General features: G+C 40.3%; 2 protein-coding genes across 8 annotated transcripts in view; one reads left to right on the top strand and one right to left on the bottom strand.

The window, feature by feature from the left end:
• Rasgef1b (RasGEF domain family member 1B) overlaps window positions 1–8,716 on the bottom strand; it is a 751,497-nt gene extending 742,781 nt beyond the window's left edge. For 2 of the 3 annotated variants that reach the window (XM_010628668.3, XM_010628685.3), the window contains exon 1: window positions 8,605–8,715. The gene's annotated coding sequence lies outside the window, so the exon portion shown is untranslated. Of the gene's footprint in view, window positions 1–8,604 lie in introns of all 3 variants that reach the window. The other variant, XM_010628676.3, reaches the window with a different exon arrangement.
• The window catches only part of LOC104865215 (vesicle-associated membrane protein 712-like), a 42,410-nt gene continuing 27,022 nt past the window's right edge, over window positions 7,888–23,275 (top strand). For 4 of the 5 annotated variants that reach the window (XM_010628632.2, XM_010628656.2, XM_010628624.2 and 1 more), the window contains exons 1-2: window positions 8,453–8,600; window positions 14,033–14,103. In XM_010628632.2, coding sequence (XP_010626934.1) covers window positions 8,523–8,600; window positions 14,033–14,103 — 149 coding nt within the window. In that variant the 5' untranslated portion in view covers window positions 8,453–8,522. Of the gene's footprint in view, window positions 8,329–8,452; window positions 8,601–14,032; window positions 14,104–23,275 lie in introns of those variants that run through there. The other variant, XM_010628650.2, reaches the window with a different exon arrangement.

Raw genomic sequence — 23,275 nt, 5'->3', positions numbered from 1 at the left:
ATTCAAAATATTTATCTCTTTTTTGTGGGGGGGATTTGAGACAGGGTCTCACTATGTAGTTGAGACTGCTCTGGAACTCACTATGGAGCCCAGGCTGGTCTCAAACTCACAGCGATCCTCCTGCCTCAACCTCCCGAGTGCTGGGATTACAGGCGTGCGCCACCACACCCGGCTTCCAAAATACTTATCTTTCATGGTCATTTTTACTGTAAGGAAGAGCCAGAAGTCACACTATGCCAGATCCAGTGAATAAGGTGGGTGAGGACGCGCCACAATGTGTTTAGGAGCTTTCCTTTCTGTGGTATGGTGCTCAGCAGCAGCATTCATTCACGGAATTTTTTTTAATCACATTTTGTAAAGACACAAAAGACAACTTTGAGAACTGCTCCAGAAAGTGGTAAGAATGATGGGATAGGAGAGACAGAGGGAGGGTAGGAGAAAGGACCATAAAAAGCATTAAGATGCCTTATGTACATGCACCAAGTGCCCACAATGACTGCAATCATTAAGTACTGCAAACATGCACTAATAAAATTTTCTTTTCAAGAACGTGTTCAAAGCAAGGGGGAACATTGTGAGGGAGATTAATAGCTGTGTGTCTTTCACTGCAATAATTTTTTTCTTTTTTTGGGGGGGGTACCAGGGATCAAACTCGGGCCCTTGTGCTTGCAAGGCAAGCTGTGGAACCACTGAGCTAAATCCCCAGCCCCTCAATAAATATTTTTAATTTAAACATTCAGTGTATAATTTGAACCCCCTGTACAAAAAGAATTACTGGGTTATTATGGCAACCCTGTTTAATCACAGGAGGACCCGCCAGACTTATTTTCCAGGCAGCTGTACCACTTTATATTCCTACTAACACTGTGCAAGGGCTCTGATTTCCCTGCATCCTCACTAACACTTATTATCACCTGACTTTTTGATTCAAGCCATCCCAGTGAGTGTGAAGTAGTTGTGGTTTTCATTTGTGATTCTCTATGACTAATAATGTTGAACATTGTGTTTGTTCCTTGGCACAAGGCCTATTCAGACCTTTGCCTACTTTTTTCATTGGGTTATTAGTCTTTCTATTACTGAGTTTATATGTTCCAGATATAAGTCCCTTATCAAACATACACTTTACCAATATTTCTCCCTTTCAGTGAGGTCGCCTTTTCCGTTCCTTCCCCTCTCCCCCACCAGGGGTTGAAACTAGGGCCTTGCACATTGATAAGCACACTCTACCACTAAACTACACCCTTAACCCATTCTTTACAGTTTCTTGCTGGTATCCTTGGAAACAAAATTATTTTTAATTTTGATAAAGTCCAACTTATCTTAGTTGTTTCTGTTTCTGGCCTCCTACCTAAGAATGCTTTGAAAAATCCAAGGTCATAAAAATCTATCAACTATGTTTTCCTCAAGATTCTTATGGCTTGGGCTATGATGTTTACATCAATTTTTATAGGATGGAAGGTAAAGGGCAACTTTTGCATGTAGCTCTCCACTGTCCCAGCACCATTTTTGGAAAACTATTTTTTCCCTGTTAGATGGTCTCATTCCTTATTTATGGTCTTATTAAAAACTATTTTACCATAAACCCTATGAATTACATTTTGGAGGGCTGGTGTCTCTACCTTTAATTCTTTATAAGGACAAGTCTCTCCATACACTAGTACCATACTGTATCAATTACCATGCTTTCTAATGGCTGCTAAAATAAAGAAGTGAATCATCCTGCATCGTTCCTCATTTTGGGATTAAAATGTTCCCACAAACATTTTTAAACCAAAAATAATCCAAATAATAGATATACAAAAGCAGTAGTAGCCACAGTTCAGAACCATGGAAACGGAAGGACAGGAGTTGTGAAGTAATGAACACATAGAGAGGGCCTGTGTCTTCTACGAAACAGCCCCATAAGACCCATTCAGAATATGCACTAATTTCCAACAACTCTTTGTCCTCTTTTAATTAAACCTGCTCTTCCTTAAATACGAGCACCAAGATAAATGAGAATAAGCTAACTCAGTCTTATTGATTCCCTGTTTTCTTTAATCACTAGAGTTACTGATTTATTTTAATTACTAGAGACTGCTTTCTACTATTTTTATTGCAAATGTACCTTGACTCAGCTACCATATTTCTTCAGAGAAATGTGCTCTACATTCCAAATCAACTTATAAATTGAAACTCAACAAATTTGTTAACAAAGAATTGGCTGAAATGTAATTAATGATTAAAACCAACTATGTGAAAAAAATAAGTGGTACAAACTGGCAGATTACTACAGACCTCTGAAGATAGATGCAAGGAATATTTAGGAGAATGTGAGATTATATAATCAAAAGCTTCCAACCTACAACTGGCACACTGTGATCTCAGATAAGTGAGCAGATTAAATTGGCTACAGTGATAGTTAAAGTACAGAGAAGGTTAAAGTCAGGAAGGTATTAGAGTTGGGGAAGACAATGAAAAATCCTAACCACAGGCAAAAAAAAAAAAAGTTAATTTCAATCTGTAAGACAATAGCTTACAGCTGTTTTCTGTCCTCCACTACACCTGAGAGGTACCATCACTGCCAGGAATGGTGGATGCTTGCTATTCCAGAGATCTTCAAATACAGCAATGAGGTAGTAAAAATGAGATCATACTCCTGGTGGGGGAGGTTGTTGTGAGGGACACAAAGGATTTCAAAAGCTCCATTCAAGATTCTGAAATGCCTTCCTTCACCACACCAAAAATCATTCCACACCTCCTTCAAAGGGACTGGGAAGCCATAGAAGAAGACCTGAGAAAACACTGCCATTGGATAGTGCCCCATGGCTGTATTGCATGAATTAATTAGCTAAGACCTTAAATACTGGCCATATCTATTTCAGCACTTTCCAAATATAATTCACAGACTCCTATCCCATAAAATGTCATCTATTTAAAAGGCTCGGTACACATAGGTCTGAGGAAGCCCACATATTATATCCCCTTCTAATAGACTCACAAACTGTATTAATCTAAGATCTAAGAACGCCCACAGCTGAGAAACCTGCTCTGTTCTTTTGACCCAGATAACAAATCATATTCTCATATAATACCAATTAACATCCTAGTATTCTACAGAAAAAGCTGAGCAACTCATGCCTGTATTAGCTTCGCTGTGTTGGGGACATACCACATGTGGCTGTGGGGCTGCCATGGTGCTGCTTATACAGGACAATAAAGCAGAAGTAGCTTTTCCTCCACTGTCAAGAAACACCACTCCTACTACATTCCCCAGCCTATGTGCATCTTTAATCCTCCATGCACAGAAGAACAAACCTCAGCCCTCTCTCCTGCCCTTCAGGTCCACCAAACCCAGTGCGGATAGTGCATCAAGGCTCCTGGGTTCCTGATTATTTTTCTAGAACCTTCACAACACTCACCCCCTGAACCTGAGCAAAGCAACTGACCCAAAGAGAAAGCAGCACAGAGAACAAGATAGCACTTGGAGGTATTCTTGTGTGACTGACCAAAGGAAAGAGGAGGGCTGTGGAAAGCTGCAGAGCAGGGGACAAAAGGCCTATCTGAGCCTGAATGAGTTATAGAAGAGAACAAGGGAATAATGATGAGAAATGGATCTTCTTCCCAGCTCTCATTTCTTTCCCTGGTAAAAGCCCTGAATGGCCTTGGTGATTGCTCCCAGCTGGGCTTGCTCGCTCCTTCAAATCTGTGCTCTGTGCTCCCTCTGCTGGCTCTGCCATAGCAGTTAGATTTCAAACCAACTGCAATGTATTTAACATCTACATTAAGGGGCCTTCAGCACTGTTTGCCACTTCTTTTGTACTTGACTACACTTCCCAGTAAAGATGAGAAGTCAGCCTCTTCTATGTTAACAACAACAAAAGCAGAGGCAGGAAATGAGTGATTAAATAAGTTACTGTTTTTCATTCCATGAAATGCAGCTACCTAAATTAGTTTAAAACTGTCTTCTCCCCTCCAATACACCTGACAGATGTCATTATTCCTAGTAAAGACAGAAGCTGCCATTCAAGAGATCCTCAAATATGGGGATGAGGTAGTAAAGATAGCATCAAAATCTTGGTGGGATGAAGGGCTGGACACTAAGGATTTCAAAAAGCCCCATTTGAAATTCTGAAATGTCTTCCTTCAGCACACCAAGCATCCTTCAGCACCTCCCTCACGGGACTGGAAACGAGAAGATGTGAGAAAACACTGCCATTTTAAAGTGCTCCATTGCTGTATTGCATAACTAGTTACCTAAATCCCAGTCTATTTGCATCTTTAACTTCTCATGCACAGAACTTACTCAGCCTCCATCCTGCCATTGTGTAATGTGGTAGAGGGAACACGGTTATCTTCAGCCTCTGTTCACAGGAAACTTACAAGCTACAGACTGACACAGAACACATTTTGCAAAAGGAAGAATTCTGGAAATTTCTGTAAATGTGCTCCAAGTGATAACTCACATAAGTTCACTGAATGTTTAAAAAGGTACCTCAATAGGCCAAGGCATGCTTTCTTAAATGTGCATGCATCTCACTGGATCAATGTTGTTACATGAAAAACTGAAATCATAAATAACACAGCAACCACCCCAATGGGAATACCCACTGGAGCCAGTCAAAAAATGCTTTATATATTGAAATTTAGTGATGCCAAGGTTAAGCAACTAGTGGAAGTTAGGATTTAAGTCCAGATCTGCCTGACTCCAAAATCCCTTCAGCATCTCACCGCTCCACTACTCTGTATTATCACCCAGTCTCCACCTAGATTGTTACCTGAGGTTCCTTCCATAGAGTGTTAAGCATAGTAGAGCAGCTAGACATGACCATCAACAGCAGATCTCAGGTCACGTGAATGCTGAGCAAAGTCCTATGTGCTCTATGGGAAATCCATGGCCTCCCAGAAATTACAAGATAATAGAGCAAGGGTTGTATGCAAAATAAATTCAGTACAGCCAACAGATCCTCCACATGCTAGAAACAGCCAGTCTGAAAACAATGGGAACAAATTGCTGTTTGAAAGCATAATAAAGAATGAATTCCAACAAGAGTAACCAAATTCTCCAGAAAAAAACATAACAATTTGTCAAGCCTTTATGAAAGACCCATAAAGCTTTTATAGGAAGAAATATGAAGAACAGTTAACCCATGTTCCTAGCTGGAAAGACTAAATATCATATATTCTTTCTCCAATGTGTTCAATAAAGTAATATGAACTACCATCACCAAATCATTTTGATATTAGCACACAGATAGGCATATAAATCAACTTTAAAGTACAATTTACAAAGCATATGGGAGAATTTAGTCTAAAGTGATAGTGGCATTTCAAATTAGTGGGGAAAGGATACAGTATTCAATCAGTGGTGTGAGACAATTCATTATGGATTTAGGAAGACACAAATTCTTACCTAACAAGAGACACAAAACCAAATTCCAAGTGGGTGAATGAGTTAAACATTGAAACAAACAAAATAAAAATCAGAATATTTTAAACATTGCCCGATATGAAACTGAAGTCCAAAACCTGACATTTTTGAGTAGAAAAGAAACAAAAATGTCTATAAAAGAGGTCGGGAATTTAGTTCAGCAGTTCCGCCACCTGCCTTGGAAGCGCAAGGACCCCAGTTCGATCCCTGGTACCAAAAAAAAAAAAAAAAGTCTATAAAAGAATAACATCTAAAATAACAGGGGAAATCAAATGATAAATTCAGAAAAAACATTTGAAATACATATGATAATCAAAGGAAAATTTTAAATTTATTAGTACATCTTTGCTGTACATAGTAATTACGTACATTGTAAGGAGTTGGTCATGCATATAACATATCATAAAATCTTATTACTTCTTCTTGTCCTCCCCACCTCCCTATCCTCCACCTCTAGATCCTTTTCCCATTTGCAAAAGATCTATGTCCCTGATTCCTATTTTCCATCATTTATTTTGCACTTTAAATTACTTATGCTTTGGGTTTCTTACATAAGAGAATGCGATTTTTATGCTTGTCTGATTTATTTAACTTAATATTATGGCCTCATGGTGCGCCCATTTTCCAACATATTATTTTTGAAAACAAAAGTTAAGAAGCAGATTTCAGGAGCTAGGAGTGTAAGTCAGTGGTAAAGCACTTGTCTCGCATGTACTAGGCCCTGGGTTCAATCCTTAGCCCTAAAAAAAAAAAAGGCAGATTCCATAAAAATGTGTACGTATTCATTCATGTTAAATATATAAACACATAAAAATAAAGCATAGCTATAAGTTGACTATTGGCAATGGTTATTTTTATGAAATGATAAAGACAGAGAGGATTTGACTGTTGCTGGAATCTTTACATGCTGGAGGGGGCAGAGACAGAGGAAGCACTGTAATTAGCCACAAAGTCCCCTGGAAGATGTGAGTGGAGTGCAGTGATGAGAAGACACCTAGTAAACAGGACTTGAGGGTTTGCCTCCTGTGAGGTAAGTTCCAAGAGCTGCTCCCCACATGACAGCAGAGCGACAAAATATGATAGGAGAGGTGGCAGTATGGGATGAGGCTCCCACAGCCTCAGAATGGCCTGTGGAGCAGCAGAAAGTAGTTTCTCCCCCATCAGAGCCACAAACTGGCTGAGAAAAAAAATTACAGCACCCATGAGGCCTGGCACCTCATGTGGAGGTCATAAGCTCATGGCCAGAGCAGACAGAAAACAGGAGCAGATGCCACCTTACAAAGACGGAGATCATGATTCAGAACACACACACACACACACACACACACACACACACACACACACACACAGATGCCACCCTGCGGTAAAACAAGGGAGCACAGAAATCCTGAGTTGATCTAGGAACCTGAGGACACCACACCCACCAGGTAGAATACAGCATACAGGAAGGTAAGAAAGCAGAACAAGGTGGAACAATACGCAACTGGAGGAGAGAATTAAAGGTTTAGAATGACTGCTGAAAGCTGAACAGGGCGAAGAGAAAGGGCACAAATGAAAGATAAAGTTGTACTGATCTTCGCTGTAGACCTGAATGTACGGATTGTGCAAAATGAACCCAACACACCTGTTTCATAGGATTGTTTTAATACGATAAGGTGACACTGAGATAAGACAGGGCTCCCCACACACCTCTCCAATGTTGACATATCTGTTTAATATATAATTTTAATTAACTTCAATAATTTTAATTTAAAAATGACTTTACTATAGCTCATGATTTCTTTACCCAGTCACTTTTAGATTCCCTATTTTTTAACAAAAGAGAACTGCAATGTGGCCAAGTTTACTGAGCTTAGTGTTATTGTATGCATGAAATATGACCAAAGCATCACCTCAGAATTAACATATTTTCCCACATGGAAGTGATGTGACCAAGTGCTTGTAATTACTTCTGAACTGATAAGATACTGATTCAAGATTTCCTCTCTACAACAGGATACACGATTCAACACAGCATTTTTTTTTTTTTTTTTTTGCAGGAACTACAGTCTAGATCAGTTTTGCCCGTTGCCTTGTCAAACCCAGTTTAACCGCACCGAGTAAACTGAACTGATGACCTGTCTTTAACTCCGGCCAGCACAGACTGTTTTTCCTTTAAGGATATAGCATTGGGAGCAAGAAATGAATTATTATCTATGTATTTATCACAATCAGGGTTGCAACAGCATGTCTATCACATGCTAGTACGTATTTTGCATAATTATTTCATTTAAACTTGACAACTGCTTCCATTATATAGATAAGGAAGCTGAGTCTGAGAAATGCTGAGGTGCTTTTGGTACAGACCAATGCCAATACCCTAAATTGATTTCAAAGGCCGTGCTCTTACCACTGCACCACAATACCTTACTGTCGAAAATACATAGGCTACCTGTGGGTTGTGCTTTTGAAAAATCTTGTCCAGACATCCACGGTGTAACAAAGGCCACTCCCCACTGCCGCACCTCTCCTCTCTTCCCGTCCCGCACACCTTTTCTCTGCCATCCCGCCTTCCCCACGTTCCCAAGCCCAAGAGTCCTTCGAGGCCTTACACAGCCCGCCCCCCCTGCCTTCCTTCGGTCCTTCCTTTCCTACCCACTGGGGGCCCGCTCTCGGGTGGGGACGCCGACTCAGGTGCTCTCGCAGAGAATCCGCGGGCCCGGGGTCCTGCCCCACCCACCGGGCCCTCGGACCACGCTCAGCAGAGCACGCATCAGCCCGCGCGCGCGCCGGGAACCGCGAGGGACCAGGAGCTGCTGTCAGGCCTTCATCTCTGCACACAATAAAAGTTCAGCCAATGCTTGAATGAGCGAGTGAATTTTACTTTACGCCAACGTGTGCGTTTTACGTGTCCTACATCGTGAAGGAATCATATGCAGGTAACCACTGAGAAGGAAAAGTGCTCTTAATAGTAAAGATCCGGCTCACCGGCTCAGCTTGGCCCACAAGTAGCCCCGCCCCCTGCTGGCAATCAACCGCCGCTCGCGCCTGCGCAAGAGCTACCTCCGCTCGGAGCCCCGCCCCAAGGTTAAGGCGGGCGGTTACAACCGGCAGGATCCTTTCCTTCCCCGCTATGAAGATCACCTACAGCTGCATAGCTAATGGCCGAGTGGTCCTAGCGGAGCTGGCCTTAACCGGCGGCTCCTATCAGGTACCTGCGAGTCCGCGCCTGCGCCGGCAAGGGTGTGTTCCTCGAGACGGGCGCCCGCCCACCGTTTCTCTCAGGAAGCTACGCTGCTGGCTGTCCGGCTGGCTCCGGGGTCACAGGCCGCGCCCCGCGAGAGGCCCCGCCCCACAAAAGGCCGTGACTCCCAGGCAGGAGTTACACATGCGCCCCATTTGACAGTGATTTGTACCCATGTCCAACTCCATACACCTTAAGATTCTCTCGCAGAGTAATGACCTGCAGTTCAGCATACATTTATTGAACATGTCGTATTTTCACAATCGCAAAGAATATGAAGGATCCAGCAATGAGGCTAGGCCTGACCTTGTGCCTGGAACTCCTTATCCCCTTTTGTCCATACAGTTGTTCTAGAGTGTAACGTTTATTAGGGCAGGTCGACTCTGAACGTTCTGTAGCACTTGGGAAGGGGAAGGGCTCCCTGCCGACTACAGTGGAGGGAGGTGATAAGACCACAAATTAAGGTGCCTGGCTTATAAGAATTCGTCTCAGCCAGGCAGGGGAATGAGAACTGTGCAGAGAGAACCGCATGGTGTATTTGGGAATCCCCAGGAACTGAAGGAAGCTAGAGCACAGAGTCACAATGTGGGCCTGGAGATGAGGTCAGAAAAGTGGGCAGAGTATATTAATATTTGCCATTCCCTTCATGCTGTGTTCCTTGGGGTTCTAACTGCATGTTTTAACTAAACACACTGGCTCATACCTATGACCTCTTTCCTGTGGTTACTGCCTAATCCACTTCCAACGTTAGCTCTCTCCAGAGTTGGATTGTCTAACAGAAAAAGTTCAAACATATCATGTCCAGAAATAAATTCTTTCTTAACAGATTCCCTCTTGCATGTTTCGGGTCTTGTTGAGTAGTTCTACTGAGTCATTCAAGCTGGAACCTAGGAGTCATTCTGTTTTTCTTTCTTCTTCATCATATCTATCTGTTCATTCCTTACCCAGTTCTGTCAATTCTGTCTCCTGGGAGGACTGTGAATCCATCTTTTCTTCTGAACCATGGCCCCACTTGGGGGCAGTATAACCTCTTCTATACTTTAAGACTTCTCAATTCCTCCTGGAAGCTTTCTAGGTGACCAGGCTAATTTGACACCCTTTTACTAAACTACTTAGTGGGCTGAATTGGAAACTTTTTCTTATTTGTCTCTGCCATTGAACTTCAAGAGAGGAACTATCTTCATCTCTGCTTTCCCAGCCTACAATGCTTAATAATGGTAATTTCTCTACAAATCTTTAGTAAGGACAGAGAAATGACATTAAAGACTTCCAGAAGCGAGCAGCCTCTCTGTGAAGCACACTGGAAGTATCATTTCTCAGCCATTTGGCTAAAATCAAGTGACACACACTGGAAGTGAAGAAGTTGGAAGGAGTAGGGCAGTCCACAAGTAAAGGAGATTAAATGTGTGCTGTGCAGAAAGCCAACCAAGGAGAAGAAAAAGGATGACAAGAAACTTTAAGGAATAATTCAGGTTGGCAGGAAAGAGAGAGCTCTGTACCACAGCTTCCCTCAATGCCAAAAAACCATCACAAAATATGGATTTGAAGAACATTAGTACCCAACATGATTAACACAGTGTCCAGTCACCAACACTACAGGGGTCCTGGAGCTAGACAGGATCCTACAAGGTCATCTGCCTGTAGCAGGAAACTGGGGCATGGCAAACTGGATGTGCAAGAAGCCATGACCTGTCAATCATGACCATGACACACGCACTTAACAGCTTCTGAGCCCTGCACCTGACATCAATCAGAGAATGCTATCTTCAATTCTGGCACAAGATCCAGCAGGTAGGATGGCCTAGATCTGATGAGATAGGATGGCCTAGATCTGATGTCAGAACTGGGGTATAAAAGATGGCTGCCATTAAGATCATGGCCACTGTAAGACTTTTACCAGCCTGCCTTGCACTCTGCAGGGCATACTTCTTTTCCTACTTTAACTGGACTGTGCTCTCTCTGCAGAGCACTTCTTTTCCCTTCTGTTCTTACCTTTAATAAATGTAAAAGCTCTATGTTTTTTACTTGCCTCATCCAATTCTTTGAGTAGGCTAACAAGAGCATGGAAGGGAACCCTAAGTACCCAGGTACAAATTAATATCTTTATCCTCCCCACAAGAAAACAAGCCAGACAAATCACTGCAGCACATGAATTCCAAAAACACAACTAGAGCCCACTTTGTCCTGTATTTTACTGTCCTGTGTTATGATTTGTTCTGATTCAACATCTTATTGTTTATATTCTCTGAAAGAGACTCTTGGGAGAAGCTAGGGCCTGGATATATTCCCATACTAATAGTGGAGTCACCAAGATCTTACGTACCCCTTTACTTTTTCAAGTTTCATAGGAAATTTTTTCCTAGAAAATCCCATCTTAGCTTTTTAGGCAATAACAAGAGTTTCAGGTTTTACTTTCTACCACTGCTAAACTTTACCTTTTCATAAAAGTTTCTATTTTAAGTGTCATTTCATGAAAATGGATATATTACTTAAAAGTGTGACTATTTAAGACTTCTTAGGTAATTTTCAGATTTTCATGCTTCTAAAGTAAATCAATAGAATTCCATATAATGCACTATATTTAAGGTTCTCAGGATATTTTAGTCTCAAATTTTCTTGAGAGAATAAGAGTTTTTGGAAATTATTTTTTAAAAGAGATAAGTGAACAATATTGAATAAACATCTTTAAAAAGATTGCTTAGAGTTGTTAAGTTCAAAGAATAAGAGCTGAAATTAATTTACTAGAATTGTATTTATAGTCTCCATGGCTGCTTTCCAGTCTTGAAGTCTATGTTATGGCTTATATCTAGATGCCCCACCAAAAACTTCTGCATTCATAGGTGGGGCTTTTCAGAGCTGGCAGAATCTATAGCATGTGATACTAGGATTAAGGGTGTATAGTACTAAATTAGTCCACTGATTACAGTTAGCATAGGTCTGGTTGTGGGTGGAATCAACCAGTAGGCTTAGAGCCTGGATGGAATATAAAGGGAGAGAGGGAAGACAGACTTGCTGCTGGTTGTTACTTGCTGTTGGGTGTTGCTTGCTGCTTCCTGCTTTGCCTGGGCAGTTTGTGATGCTCCTCGGCCATGCCACCCTTCCTTGGAGCCAGCCAACTATGAACTGAAACGTCTACAAACTGTGGACTGAAATAACCCTTTCCTTTTTCAACTTGTGGGTGTCAAGTATTTTGCCTCAGCAAGAGAAAAGTAGCTAAAACAGATTTTGGTTGGTGCTGTGTTATTAGCTGGCCATGTGGTTCAGGAGCCTTTGGTACCAGCTTGTGGGAAGAGCTTGAAAACATTTGGAAATGCCAGCTGAAGAAGCAGCCCTGGAATGCTGTAAGCTGAACTTGATGGGAGATTCTGATCACAGCTCAGAAGACCAGAATGCTGACAGAAATGCTTCCAGTAAAGAGCAGGCTCTGAAGGTTTCAGTTAGGAAGAAGGACTGCATTGGCTGTTGGATGCCAGACCATCTGTGTTATGCTTTGACAGAAAATTTGTCTGTATTTTGCTCTTGACCGGAGACTTTGCCTGAGACTGAGAGTAAAGGCAGTGGATTAATTAATCTGATGGAAGACATTTCAAGGCAGTCTAATATTGAGGCAGTGGCATGGATACTGCTTTAGGGGGCTTTTAACCAGCTCTGTGTTGAGAATCAAGAGCAAAGAGCCCAGTGGAATGATTTAAAATGTTTTGAGTTTGGCCAGAAAGGAAGCTCTGGAAAAGTAGGGACTGCAAAGATGGAGCAGGGGAGGATATATTTGCTGAATAAGACAATAGAAAAGATAGTCTGAGGACATCAGAAGAACCAGCAGAGTCCCCCGCCCCACCCTTTGCAGCCTCAGAACTGCAAAGATGAAAGACTCTTTATTTTGAGAAGAGAGCCCCAGAGCATCATGTTCTAGAATGTGGCAGTCTAGAGAATTTGTTCATCGGGATTGGGTTCACAATTCTCAGAAATCCAGGCCCTGGACCCTAACAACAGAAAGAGAAGAAAGCATGGCTAATGCTCCAGCTGATGGCAGATATCATCCGCATAGTGCTGGTTTTAGGTGCATGCAGAATGCAAGAGTTGTGGGGTCAGGAAGGCACCTATCCGGATTTCAAAGAAGGCCAGGGAGGCCAGGCATTGTGCCCTTGAGAGGGCGGTATGTGAGGCTGTGCCTGTGAAGCCAAAAGTGCGGTGGAGACCCAGAGGGTCGGGGAGGCCAGGAATGTGGATTATCTGAGGAAAGCTCCACGGAGTGAGTGAAACTTGCTAAGAGAGAGAGGCCAACTATCTTCAGTGCCACCGAAGTGGAGCCACCCAAGCCCTTTGGATTTCACAACTTGCCACAAATTACCCCAGATGCTGGACATGAAACTATGGGACTTTATGTTTGCCCTGCTGGATTTTGGTCTTGCTTAAGTGCCACTCTTTTCTATGCCCCTATTTGTACCTTTTAAAATAGTAATATTTATCTTTTGCCATTGGATGTTGGACATGTTTGACTTTATTTACATTTGTACAGAGTCTTGCATCTAAGCCTTTGCCCTTAATCTCAGATGAGACTTTGGATTCAGATTTTTCAGAAGTACTGAAACTGTTAGGACTTTGACAACTCTTAGAGATGGACTAAATGCCTTTTGCATAAAGGGATTGATTCTTTGGGGGTTCAGGAGTATAATGTTACAGCTTATATCTAGATGTTCCCCCCAAAGCCTCACATGTTCATAGGTGGGACTTTTTGGAGGTGGCTGGATCTAGAGCATGTGATACTGGTTTTAACTTATGTGGTACAGATTAGTCCACTGATTTGAATTAGCAAAGTGTGGGTGTGGAAAATGGAAGCCCTGGGTGTGGCTGGCATCAATCAACAGGTTTACAGCCTGGGTGGAATATAAAGGGGGAGAGAGGGAAGGCAGACTTGAGGCTGGTTGCTTGCTGCATTCTGCTTTGCCATGGACAGTGTCTCCTCTGCGATTTCCCTCTGTCATCCCACTCTGACTTGGAGCCAGCTGACTATGGACTGAAACTTCTACCCATTGTAAGCTGAAATAAACCTTTCTTCTTTTAATTTTTGGGTGGGTGTCAGGCATTTTATCTCCGCAACAAGAAAGGTAACTAAGACGGAGCCCTGTGTCAGATTTGACTATAAAAATAAGATCATCTAATTCAGCCCGTATTTGCAAACTTATGGGTATTCAAAAAGAATGTATATATTTATATGATCTTAATATTTTCCTCCAAATTCATATGAATGTTTTATAACCTCTGTCTCACCGTACATCATGAATCACACCCATTAGTTCTCCTAGGAAAAAGGTTTTTCTTTAATAAACTAATTAAAACATTGGTAAATTTAGGAAATAATAAAAGATTATACAGAGTAGATGTTGGTTGTTTATTTTTAGGAAGCAGCAGCAAAAGTGCTTAGACTCGTGCTTCTTAGAGCCAAACCAAAGACCACAGTGCAAATGGGAAGGTAAGTTCTAATACAAGTCAACTTTTTAACAGTTATTAGCTGATAATTCCAATGTTTAAAAAAAAACTAGTTGCCTAAACGCTTGTTTGAGTCTACAGGAAGGAGAACTTCTATATGTAAAAGTGTAAAATCATGGATGGCAATGATAAACGCCTCATTCAAGATAGCTGCCCTCTGTCTGCAAAGGGAAGGGAGAAGAATAAAACTTAGGAAGGAGACATAGGAAATATTAATTGTATCTCGAACATTGTAACTAGGTGGAGAGTCTAACAGTATTCTGTTATCTTTTTCCACATTTTTAATATACTGAAACATTTCATTAATAAAAAAGAAACTTCTACTTTAAAAATATAACAGCAAAGAATAATAGCCATTACTCCTACATTTTAGTTGGGATATTGTTGCTATGATCTAAACCAATCCTGAAAACACTTGCTAGCAAAGAAACAGATTAAGGAAAAGAGAGCTTCTATTATTTTTAGGCCCTTCTTCTCCTTCTCCTTCTTTTCTTCTCCTTCTTCTTTTTCTTCTTCTTCTTCTTCCTCTTCTTCTTCTTCTTCTTCTTCTTCTTCTTCTTCCTCCTCTTCCTCCTCTTCCTCCTCTTCCTCCTCTTCCTCCAATCCTGAAAACACTTGCTAGCAAAGAAACAGATTAAGGAAAAGAGAGCTTCTATTATTTTTAGGCCCTTCTTCTCCTTCTCCTTCTTTTCTTCTCCTTCTTCTTTTTCTTCTTCTTCTTCTTCCTCTTCTTCTTCTTCTTCTTCTTCTTCTTCTTCTTCCTCCTCTTCCTCCTCTTCCTCCTCTTCCTCCTCTTCCTCTATCTTCTTCTTCTTCTTCTTCTTCTTCTTCTTCTTCTTCTTCTTCTTCTTCTTCTTCTTCTTCTTCTTCTTCTTCTTCTTCTTCTTCTTCTTCTTCTTCTTCTTCTTCTTTCTTCTTTCTTCTTTTTGTTTTAACTTTTTTGTCTAAAGTAAAACATGGTTACATATCAAAGCTGGTGAACTGGTACACACCTGTACTCCCAAATACTAAGGAAGCTGAGGCAAGAGGATCACATGAGCCTAGGAGTTCCAGGGCAGCCTGGGCAACTTAGTGAAACATTTCAAAACAAAAATATCAAATAAAGATATAGTTTTGTGAAGTATTACAGAGACTACCAACAGCAACTACCACTGAGAGGAAAAAAACAGAACCCTGTCTGTTACCCCCAAACTCCCATCATGTGTTCTTTGCCATTCATTGCTTGCTCCCCTGAAATCAAAATAAACCATGGTCTCTGCTATTGTGGCAGTTCCTGCCCTGCTTTTTCATTGCCCCAGCACACTCAGATAATAGAGCAGTCCTGCCCATTTTTTTTATTTAATATCTTTCTCTCTCATTTTTTAATTTTTAATTTGATCTCTCTCTCTGTACTGGGAATTGAATTCAGGGCCTTCACACTGAACTATATCTCCAGCCCCACTCCTGCCTTTTCTGGAACAGGGTCTCAATAAGTTGCCCAGTCTGAGCTTAACCTTGCAACCTCCTGCTTCATTCTTCCACAGTGATGAGACTAAGTCTCTTCAAATATACGTATTCCATCTCCATCTCTTTCCTTTTCTTATAGTTTATTGTTAAGCAATACACAGAGTTTCCCACAGTCTACAAATGGGTTTGCTGATTGCATACTTAAAATTCAGCTTACCATGTTCCATGCAGCTGGATCCTTTCATAAAACTGTGTTTTTCCATCAGATGCTATTTACTTATGGATCTTACATCTCCTTCTGAGATCGTGGCAGCCATCCATACTCATTGCTAGTCCCTAGGACTATTAATTTATTGAGGATTGCAAATAGTGATAATTTAATTTTGTTTTTGGTGAAATAATTAGCTGAAATGATTTCCAAACCAGACACTTTCCTCATTTGCTATTTTCTTATCTATATTATACATTCAGATTTGAGACTTCCTTGAAGACTCTTTCTTTGGGCTCCAGACTCATAGTCCAACTGCTTGTTCCCATTCACTGCTTTGGTGTCTAAAGAGTGCCTCAAACTATGTCTAAAGCAAAGCCTCCTCTTGCAGTCTTCCATACATCTCTTTTCAGTTCCTTGGGCTGACAACCTTTGTCATCCTTGACTTTTGTCTTCTCTACATCCAAACTCAATCCATCAGCAAATCCTGTTACCTTTCTCTTCTAAATAGTAACCAAGCCACCAACATTCCCTGCCTGGGTTACTCTATAAAAAATTATTTTTCTCATTGTTTTTTATTTTTAATGATTACTCTTTCAAAAAAGATAGACTTAATAACATTTTCTAGTTATATAAAACACTATAAGTTTCCAAAATCAAATTTATAAAACAAAGCTCCTTCAAGGAGTCTTAATTTTTATTCCTTTTCTCTCCACATTACTTTCTCACACACTGTATAGGTAATAATTTTGAACAAGTTTTTATTTTTAATTATCTTTTTTTCTACAAGGAACACTTTCTATAAACATACATTATAGATTGCATATATACATTCATATTTCCTGTTTAGCAACATATGGGATAAACAGAGGTTGTATATCATACACCCTTTTCTCCACATTGCTTTTGTCAGGTAACAATGTATCAGATGTTCACATTTGTAACATTAAAAATAGTTTCCAGCGGGCCTGTAATACAGCACTGACAAGGCTGAGGCAGAATGATCACCACAAGTTCAAGGCCAGCCTGGGGACAGAGACTTCTGGGAAGATGGTGGAGTGAGAAACAGCAGAGAAGCAGCTTCTCCAAGATTTGGTTTCTGAACACTGCAGTATAGCAATGTGAGGACAAGAAAGAGGGAAGTGGGTTCCTGGGACCTAGCAAGGATCTGAAGTGAGAATTGAAGCCCATGAGGAGAGCAAAGAGACTTCAATGAAGAAAATGGAGACAGCAAATGGTGCTTTCTCCTTAAGCCTTGACTCACTATGTGGATGGGGCAGCTTGAACCTGAAGACACATGGTAACTACTGGCAACCCCAGAGGCATCCATGGAGAAAAGCACCAGTGGAAAACGAAGCAGTGAATACAGCAGATTGCAGTGGCTGGTGAGTTATTCAGGTTTAGAAATCCCCCAGGAGAGGGCAACAGACTGATAGCCATCTTGGAGATGAGCCAACTGAACTCAGAACTCAGAGCAGCTGCACAGGCTAGCTCCATCTAGCGGCTCCCAGTGTCAGGGTGAGGCAGAACTGAGTTCAAGTCAGCAAGAGGTCAAGGAGCCAAGTTTGAGTCAGCAAGAAACACACAAAGTGTGGTAGGCTGAATAAATCTAGTTCCAGCCTCACAGCTAGAAACCAACCTGATCTTCAGTGGAACTAAAGGTGCAGGCTTATAGTGATTATCCACTACTCCACAATATAAATCTATAGCTGGCTTGCTAGGATTAATCAACACAGAATTGGACTCTGTCTACCCACTCTGTCTACCAGTGACAGCAGAGAAACACCTAAAGTGGACATTTATCTCTTTTCTTGTTTTTCTTTTTGCTTTTGTTTTTGTTTTGTTTTGTTTTTCCTTGACAGTTCATGTTTTTATATGAATGTAAACATTATTCCTAGTTTTTTTTGTTCTGCTCCCTTCTTATTTTTATTTCTTCCTTCTCTTTCCCTCCTATCTTCTTCACCAGTTTCCCAAAGTTCCAAGAATCTTCCTCTGTTCTCCAGCCTTGCTTCTGATCTCTTGTATTTTCCCCTAACCTCTTTTAAATTCTCTCCCAAGGGTAAAATCACCATATTGAGGGCATATTTGCTGCATACAATTTTCTGGTTCATTTTAGATTTTGTTACATAACCAAAAATATAGTTCATCAGTTAAAGATGTCAAATTAATAGTTAGTAAAGTTGTCATTGTCTATGCTGTGTTTGATGCTGTTGATATTGCTGATTATACTTCTTTAGCCATGTTCCAATCAGTTGTTCTTCCTGACATGCCAACATGGAGATTGCCTAAGGGTAATAAACAATACTGTAGGCCAGGGCCAAAAAAGCAAGGGGTAGACCAAATAAACAGCAACTTCTCATCCTCAATTAACTGAAAAGATAGGATCTTGCAACAGACTCAAAAGTCATCTCTGAGAAGTAGTCATTTCCTAAAGGTTCTAAGTACTAGCAATAAAACTACCTGCCATAAGCAATTTACAAGGATCAACCCAGGAATTAAACTTTTAAAAATGGAAAATGAGAAGACACTTAAGCAAATGCAACCCCAGACATCAAGCTCACCAAAGGCAAACCTAGGGGGAAATGAGATGGAACCATCCAAAACACATCTATCTGGACTCTCTGAAGTGATAACAGCAGAAGTAACAAAGCAGATGCATGAGGCTCTAGAAAAAAATCAAATCAGAAATAATTTCTCAGATAACTACAGTGATGGTGACTATAATGAAAGACATGGTTAGTGACTAGAGCAGAAACAGATTAAAATAAGAAGAGCTTAGGATAATGACAGAAATTATGAACAACCAACATAGGAAAGAAATGGAATCCATGACATAGATTCAGACATCCAGGAGATTAACAATTCCATTGAACGCATATGCAGCAGAATAAACCAATGTGAGAACAGACTATTATCTAGAAGACAGGATTGCAGTTAGTGATCATGAAAAGAAAGATTTCTTAAATATAGTAAGGGATCATGAAAAATCAGTCCAACAGCTGCTAGATGATGCAAAGAAGAATAACAGATTGATCGTTGTCAATGAAAAAGCAAGAGATAACACAAATGACATTAAAAACCTGTTCACAAAAGTAATAGCAGAAAATTACCCAAACAGAGAAAAAGAATTTGACACACAAATAAGTGAGGCATAGAGAATTCCAATTAGCCATGAGAAAAAATCTACACCAAGGCATGTAATAGTCAAGATTCCAGAAATTTTCTGGGCGTGGTGGTGCACACCTGTAATCCTAGCACTCGGGAGGCTGAGGCAAAAGGATCACTGCAAATTTGAGACCAGCCTGGGCCACGTAGTGAGTTCCGGGTCAGTCTCAACTACATGAGACCCTGTCTCAAAAAAAAAAAAAAAAAAAAAAGTTAACCGTATTCCTTCACCTGAACCTCTTCTCCCAAGCCGCCCGTGCAAAAAAAAAAAAAAAAAAATTCCAGAAATTCAACATAAGAACAGAATATTAAAAGCTGTTAGGGGCTATCCCACAAGTCCACCATGTGCTCTGGACTGCACCAAGTGGGGTCTGAGTGTGGTCACCCAGCCACACACACCCTCTGATAAATGACAGCATTGAAGGTATGAAGGGCGGGTAAAGACTGTCAGTATTATTTCCAGCATCTCTGGTCTCACATGATTGTGGCTTACTTGGTGATCTTTAACTTCCTAATATTTGTGGAGGATCCAGTTTCTCACAGCCAAACTGAAGCCAATGTTATTGTTGTTGGAAACTTGTTTTTCATTTGTAACAAATAAATACCCTAGAGGAATCGGCTGGAGGATTCTGAAGGTGCTTCTATGGCTACTTGCTATTCTCATAGGACTAATAGCTGGGAAATTTCTGTTCCATCAGTTTTTGTTTGGTCAGTTGCTCCATTTTAAAATGTTTCAAAAGGATCATGGGTCATGGATGACAATGTCCTTTGGCACAATTGTCTTTCTCTTAATATTCTCTCATATATACAACACATTTCTTCTGATGGATGGCAACATGGAGATCATACCTTTGGCGGAGAGAGATATACCAACTATTCAGAGATGTTTAGGATACCACAGAACTATTTGATTTCTTATCTGATATGACATTATATTATATCAAATAATTTAACCTGGATGAATTGGTGGAAAATAGAAGTTATGCAACATATTTAACATAACTCTGTCCCATCATTGAAAGTGACTATGCCTGCCTCACACCATTTCAACAGTGCCTGTGCACACACAGCTGGTTCACCTGTGGAGGGTCATTGACCCAGAAGATGTATTCTGTGGGCAACTCAAGTGCTGGTGCATCATCGAAGGAATCACAAGGAAAGCTCTTTTGGGGATTCCACTCGCAATGCTGTACTCTTTAATTATTCAGGGTTTCATTTTCCATAGTTTTACCTAACTCCTGACATAGTCCAAACATATTAAATGGAGTGTTGCAGAAATAAGCAATTCCAAAGTTTTAAATTGTGCACTTTTCCTGAGTAATGTGATGAAATCTTGTGCATGCTATAGCCCCTTCCTGCCCATTAATCACTTAATAGCTGTCTTAGTTGTCAGATCAACTATTGCAATGCTTGTGTTCAAGTAACCCTTGCTTTGCTTAATGATGGCAGCAAAATGCAAGCAAGAGTAATGATGCAAAGGAGATACTACGACATCAAATTCGGAAAGACAGATCAACTCTGGTACTATGTAGCAGTGCTGCAGGGCCTAGAGATAAGAACAGAGTATACATCGGGTTCAGTACTATCTTCAGTTTCAGGCACCCACTGGGAAGTCTTGGAAAGTTTCCTCATGAATAAGGAGGGGTTACTGTATATGTTGCTTTTGCATGCTTAAGAATAGATGAAGAGGGCTGGGGATTTAGCTCAGTAGTTCTGCCATCTGCCTCACAAGCACAAGGTCCCAAATTCAATCCCTGGTATGAAAAAAAAAGAATAGATGAAGATACTTTGAGTAAGATAAATCTTATGAACTCAGAAGGAAACAAACTATAAACTTCTTCATCCTCAAAGATACGCTAAAATAAAATTCAAATCAAGGACACTGGAGGAATCTTTAAGTAAATTGAGGATTGCTAGTTTTGTCCAAGTACCTTTTTTTTAGGGGGGTACTGGGGATCAAACTAGGGTCTTTGCACTTGCAAGGCAGGTGGCAGAACCACCAAGCTAAATCCTCAGCTGCCCAAGTGCCATTTCAGAACCTGGGGGTTCTAAACTGTAAACTTTTTTTTTATATTTTATTTTTTAAGTCAGGATTAATTAACAAATCATAACTTACAAGCCAAGTTTTTCTTCTCATCTGTTTTGGTGTGGCCCGTGAACTGAGAATGACTTTCACATTTTTAAATGGTCTAAAAAATATCAACAGGGGAGCCGGGTGTGGTAGCGCACGCCTGTAATCCCAGCACTTGGGATGCTGAGGCAGGAGGATCACTGTGAGTTCGAGACCAGCCTGGGCTACATAGTGAGTTCCAGGTCAGTCTCAACTATACAGTGAGATCCTGTCTCAAAAAACAAACAAACAAAATTCAACAGAAGAATTATATCTCATGACCCAAGAAAATTATATAAAATTTAAATATCAGTCTACAAATACATTTTTATTGAAACAAAAAATAAGCTGTTAGGGAAAAGAAACAAACCACCTATAAAGGAAAGCCCATCAGAATCACAGCAGACTTCTTGACACAAACCTTCAGATCAAAGAGAGCTTGGAGTAAAGCATTTCCAGCCCTAAAAGAAAACAACCTCCAATCTAGATTGATGTATCCCACAAAACCATATTTCAAAATTGATGGAGAAATAAGATACGTCCATGACAAAGAACACCTGAAGAAATTCAGGAATACCAAACCAGTACTCAAAAATGTTTTGATGGACATGCTAGAAAGAAGTAGCAAGAACTACAACTCCACGAACCCCAACAGAATGAATCTACCAGGCAAGGCAAGCAACTAAACAGAGGGCAAATAAAGAGAACCAACAACAGGAAAACAATATGACAGGGATAAGTCAAACATATCACGTATAACCATCAATGTAATTGGTCTCAATTCACCAATCAAATGGCCAGCCTGGGCTCCCTAGTGAATTCAAGGCCAGACTGAACAATAGTGAGATCCTGTCTCAAAAAAATAGAAAAAGAATAGCTTCTGTATGTTACTAATAATATACTAAGCATAAATTTAAAATATTTCTCCTTTTCTTATTTCCAGTATCAACTTAATCAGATGTGACTTTCAGATAAATGGTAGAATCATCAATTCTTTGTCCAGCAGCCTTCCAATTTTATAAATAAAAATATTCTCCAAGTGAATATTATGTGTATCCACCAATATCACCATTGAAATGTGTTTAGCATATTGTATTCATGATATGATTATGAAGATTTATTTGAAATGGCACATATTTTACATTTTCTACCTCTCAAATTCTTTTCTGTTTCTGAGAGTCCTTATTCTTATACATATCCAGTTTAACATTTGACCAGAAGGTCCCAAATTCAATCCCTGGTATGAAAAAAAAAGAATAGATGAAGATACTTTGAGTAAGATAAATCTTATGAACTCAGAAGGAAACAAACTATAAACTTCTTCATCCTCAAAGATACGCTAAAATAAAATTCAAATCAAGGACACTGGAGGAATCTTTAAGTAAATTGAGGATTGCTAGTTTTGTCCAAGTACCTTTTTTTTAGGGGGGTACTGGGGATCAAACTAGGGTCTTTGCACTTGCAAGGCAGGTGGCAGAACCACCAAGCTAAATCCTCAGCTGCCCAAGTGCCATTTCAGAACCTGGGGGTTCTAAACTGTAAACTTTTTTTTTATATTTTATTTTTTAAGTCAGGATTAATTAACAAATCATAACTTACAAGCCAAGTTTTTCTTCTCATCTGTTTTGGTGTGGCCCGTGAACTGAGAATGACTTTCACATTTTTAAATGGTCTAAAAAATATCAACAGGGGAGCCGGGTGTGGTAGCGCACGCCTGTAATCCCAGCACTTGGGATGCTGAGGCAGGAGGATCACTGTGAGTTCGAGACCAGCCTGGGCTACATAGTGAGTTCCAGGTCAGTCTCAACTATACAGTGAGATCCTGTCTCAAAAAACAAACAAACAAAATTCAACAGAAGAATTATATCTCATGACCCAAGAAAATTATATAAAATTTAAATATCAGTCTACAAATACATTTTTATTGAAACAAAAAATAAGCTGTTAGGGAAAAGAAACAAACCACCTATAAAGGAAAGCCCATCAGAATCACAGCAGACTTCTTGACACAAACCTTCAGATCAAAGAGAGCTTGGAGTAAAGCATTTCCAGCCCTAAAAGAAAACAACCTCCAATCTAGATTGATGTATCCCACAAAACCATATTTCAAAATTGATGGAGAAATAAGATACGTCCATGACAAAGAACACCTGAAGAAATTCAGGAATACCAAACCAGTACTCAAAAATGTTTTGATGGACATGCTAGAAAGAAGTAGCAAGAACT

Source organism: Fukomys damarensis, unplaced genomic scaffold (assembly GCF_012274545.1).
Source record: "Fukomys damarensis isolate Sample0158 unplaced genomic scaffold, DMR_v1.0_HiC HiC_scaffold_32, whole genome shotgun sequence".
In the NCBI taxonomy this organism is placed as follows: domain Eukaryota; kingdom Metazoa; phylum Chordata; class Mammalia; order Rodentia; family Bathyergidae; genus Fukomys; species Fukomys damarensis.
The sequence above is the reverse complement of the archived record's forward strand: the minus strand, read 5'-3'. Positions and strand labels throughout refer to the sequence as shown.